General features: G+C 41.7%; 1 protein-coding gene across 1 annotated transcript; it reads left to right on the top strand.

The window, feature by feature from the left end:
* The first annotated feature begins 1,446 nt into the window (after positions 1 to 1,446).
* Positions 1,447 to 1,977, top strand: LOC142841695 (ferritin heavy polypeptide-like 17E). The gene has a single exon (XM_075958597.1). The coding sequence runs from the start codon at positions 1,447 to 1,449 to the stop codon at positions 1,975 to 1,977; it is 531 nt and encodes a 176-aa protein (XP_075814712.1).
* The last annotated feature ends 980 nt before the right edge of the window (positions 1,978 to 2,957 follow it).

The raw sequence follows: 2,957 nt of genomic DNA, 5'->3' as shown, positions 1-2,957 counted from the left end.
ATCCAACATACTCTTATGGCCTCACAAGTCACTTGAACCTATCTGTTGCACATGCATGGACATTGGCCAACATGTACATGATTGTAAAATAAACCTTATACTTAAAAAAGGCTATTTAAGATATCGATAGAAGAATTTCTTAACAGCTTCTTTGAAGGCTATATTTTGAAACTTTGTTATTTTTCTAGTACACCTGTTATTTACTGATTCATAAAATCATTCATACTTTTAATCCTATAATAATTGACATTACCATTAGATCACATAATTAAATGACAGAAATTGTCTGATAAAATTTTTAAAACAGGGTGAATTCAGAAGTAAAAAGCCTAGCATTATATTTCTTTTCCAGAATTAAAAGAAATACTCTAAAGTAGACAAATGGATTTACTCTTACATAATATAAAAAAATAGATGTACATAATGAACTTTTATACTCATTTTAGTTGTGATATTAATGAATCCAGTGCAATATTAGCCTCCTCTTAAGAAGCTGCTCTTAAGAATGAAGACAAAACTGCATTCCTAATGCTAATTTCAGTCACCTTTCGAATAATAGCAAATGATAAACAACAAAAACCTACTTTCATGAAAATGGGAGTAAAAAGAAGGTTTTATGGAGGTGAGTCGCCATGAATAATTGTAGTACTCACAGAAATGGCATCAGCTTCTGTTTCTCACTCACCATCCTCATTCATTAAGAAACAATTATCGCTTGTACTTCTGATAAAATACTAAAAATCTTGTATTTAAAAATCTGATGTAGACGTGAAGGTCATCACATAGTTGCTTGGGTTACTGATGGCACTGAACACTGATGACTAACCGGATTTTTGACCCTGTGCTCATAGGGTCAAGTGAATGCTAGTTGAGGTCACTTTATCTAAGAAAGCCAAAAGCAGAATGTTGAAAGAAATAACATTTTGACGATATTCAGAGAAACTGCTTTATAAAGCATTCAGAGGATTTAGTTTAAACTTTGGCTTTTATTTATACTGTCCTTTAAAATATGTGGTATCTGTGAGCCAGGGCTCAGGAGATGGCCTTGATATGGAAATTTGCACTCAGGGCCCAACCCACTCTGCCCTGCCCCATCCCACCTCGCCCCACCCTGCCCTGCCCTGCCCTGTCCCACCCTGCCATGCCCCGCCCATCCAGCCCCGCCCAGCCCCTCCCCATCCTGACCAGCCCCGCCCTTCCCCTCCCCGCCCCATCCTGCCCCTCCCATCTCTAAGCCCTGGCGCTTAAATGATGTCATCATCAGGCGCCAACACTCATTTCTGCTGCTGCCTAGGAGCCTCCTGAGGCCTACCTGCTGCTCTCCCCTGAGGTTCTTCCTCTCTGCTGAGGTACTCTGGGACAGGGGTTCTTTCCCTTCCTACCCTCCCTGCCCCTCTAAGCAGGTACAGGGCCTGCTGATACTGTCGTGGTGTTCGAGAGCCTACCATGGCTGAAGGGGCTTGGCAAGTGCGTCAGAACTCTGATAGCAACTGCGAGGACGCGGTAAACAACCATGTCCAGCTGCAGCTCCATGCCTCATATGTATATTTGTCTATGGCCTTGTTCTTTGATCGTGATGACGTGGCCCTGGGGAACTTCAAGCGTTTCTTCCTGAGCAAGTCACACAGCCGCAAGGCCAGTGCCCAGATGTTCATGTTCCTGCAGAATAAGCGTGGTGGCCTTGTTTTCTTCCCGAGCATCTCGACACCAGAGCGTGGCAGTTGGCAGGGGGGCCTCCAGGCCATGGAGTTTGCCTTCCACATGGAGATGACCATCAACCAGAGCCTGCTGAACCTCCACAAGCTGGCCAAGGAGAAACGTGTTGCTGACCTCTGCTACTTCCTAGAGCATCACTGTCTGGATGAGCAGGCCCGAGTTCTCCACAAGATGAGTGGCTACCTGGCCAACCTGCGCCAGATGGGGACCCCAGAGAACGGCTTCGCTGACTATCCCTTTGACGAGCTCAGCCTGTCCTAAAGCCTCAGGTGGACTGAACTGGGAGGTTCCCACTGCCATGGGATCTTTCTCTGGCCCTTAGACCTGATTTTGAAGAAAGTTCACCAGTTTTCTTTCTGTGTTTACAATAAATTCTTTAATGTTTCAAAGCAAAATGAAGTTTCAAGATCACTCTTTTTGCATAGCTTATCTTTCAAGAACAGGGGTTGATTCATTGTTCCTTCCCCTTGAAGCTTGGACCTTTAAGGGTTGTAAAGACAATCTCTATGGCTCTTTTAAACACCATATTCTATTTCTGTTATCTTTCATGGATGTATGAGTTTATAGTGCTCGCATCTGTGATGTGTCTCGGGTTTTGGGCCCAGTTTAAGTGTTTTGACAAAGTGTTACCATCTGATCACCTGGAACAGAACTGAAGGAAATAGTTTGAAACAGAAATTATAAAAATAGACTCTAAAGCTGTGTGTTTCATCTTAATGATAAGGTACTTAAGGTACTTGTCTTACTATAAATCAGTTCTGTCCAAAGCATTTGAGAAAAAAAAAGGAAGGGGAGAAGGAATTTCAAAGTTTTGTAAAGACTTTAACCTTAACATAATATGTAAATGTCTTAATTTCTTGGTATGGGAAAAAAACTTTGTTGACTGTGTCAGGTTAGAATACAGAGATAGTAACAGTGAGGATTAACTTGGTTACTCCACTTCCATATTAGAGAGGAGAGAAGTCGGTTATTCATAGTGTCTTCACTACAATTCTATATCTATGTTTTTCAAATATATTTCTAAAATTTAAATATACCTACACTACCGCAAGCCCCACATTAGTAACCATTATTGGCTGACATTACAATACCATAGGGTGAGGTCATGTTTATGAGAGTGAATATAAAGGAATCAAAATAACCTTACTAGGCTAAGCTGGCTGATCAAAATATTAGCGGGCTAGAGAAAGTTCAAGATGGGAGTATAGTTCAGACTTAACGGAATTTTGGTATACACTTCA

Source organism: Microtus pennsylvanicus, chromosome X, assembly GCF_037038515.1.
Source record: "Microtus pennsylvanicus isolate mMicPen1 chromosome X, mMicPen1.hap1, whole genome shotgun sequence".
In the NCBI taxonomy this organism is placed as follows: domain Eukaryota; kingdom Metazoa; phylum Chordata; class Mammalia; order Rodentia; family Cricetidae; genus Microtus; species Microtus pennsylvanicus.
The sequence above is the reverse complement of the archived record's forward strand: the minus strand, read 5'-3'. Positions and strand labels throughout refer to the sequence as shown.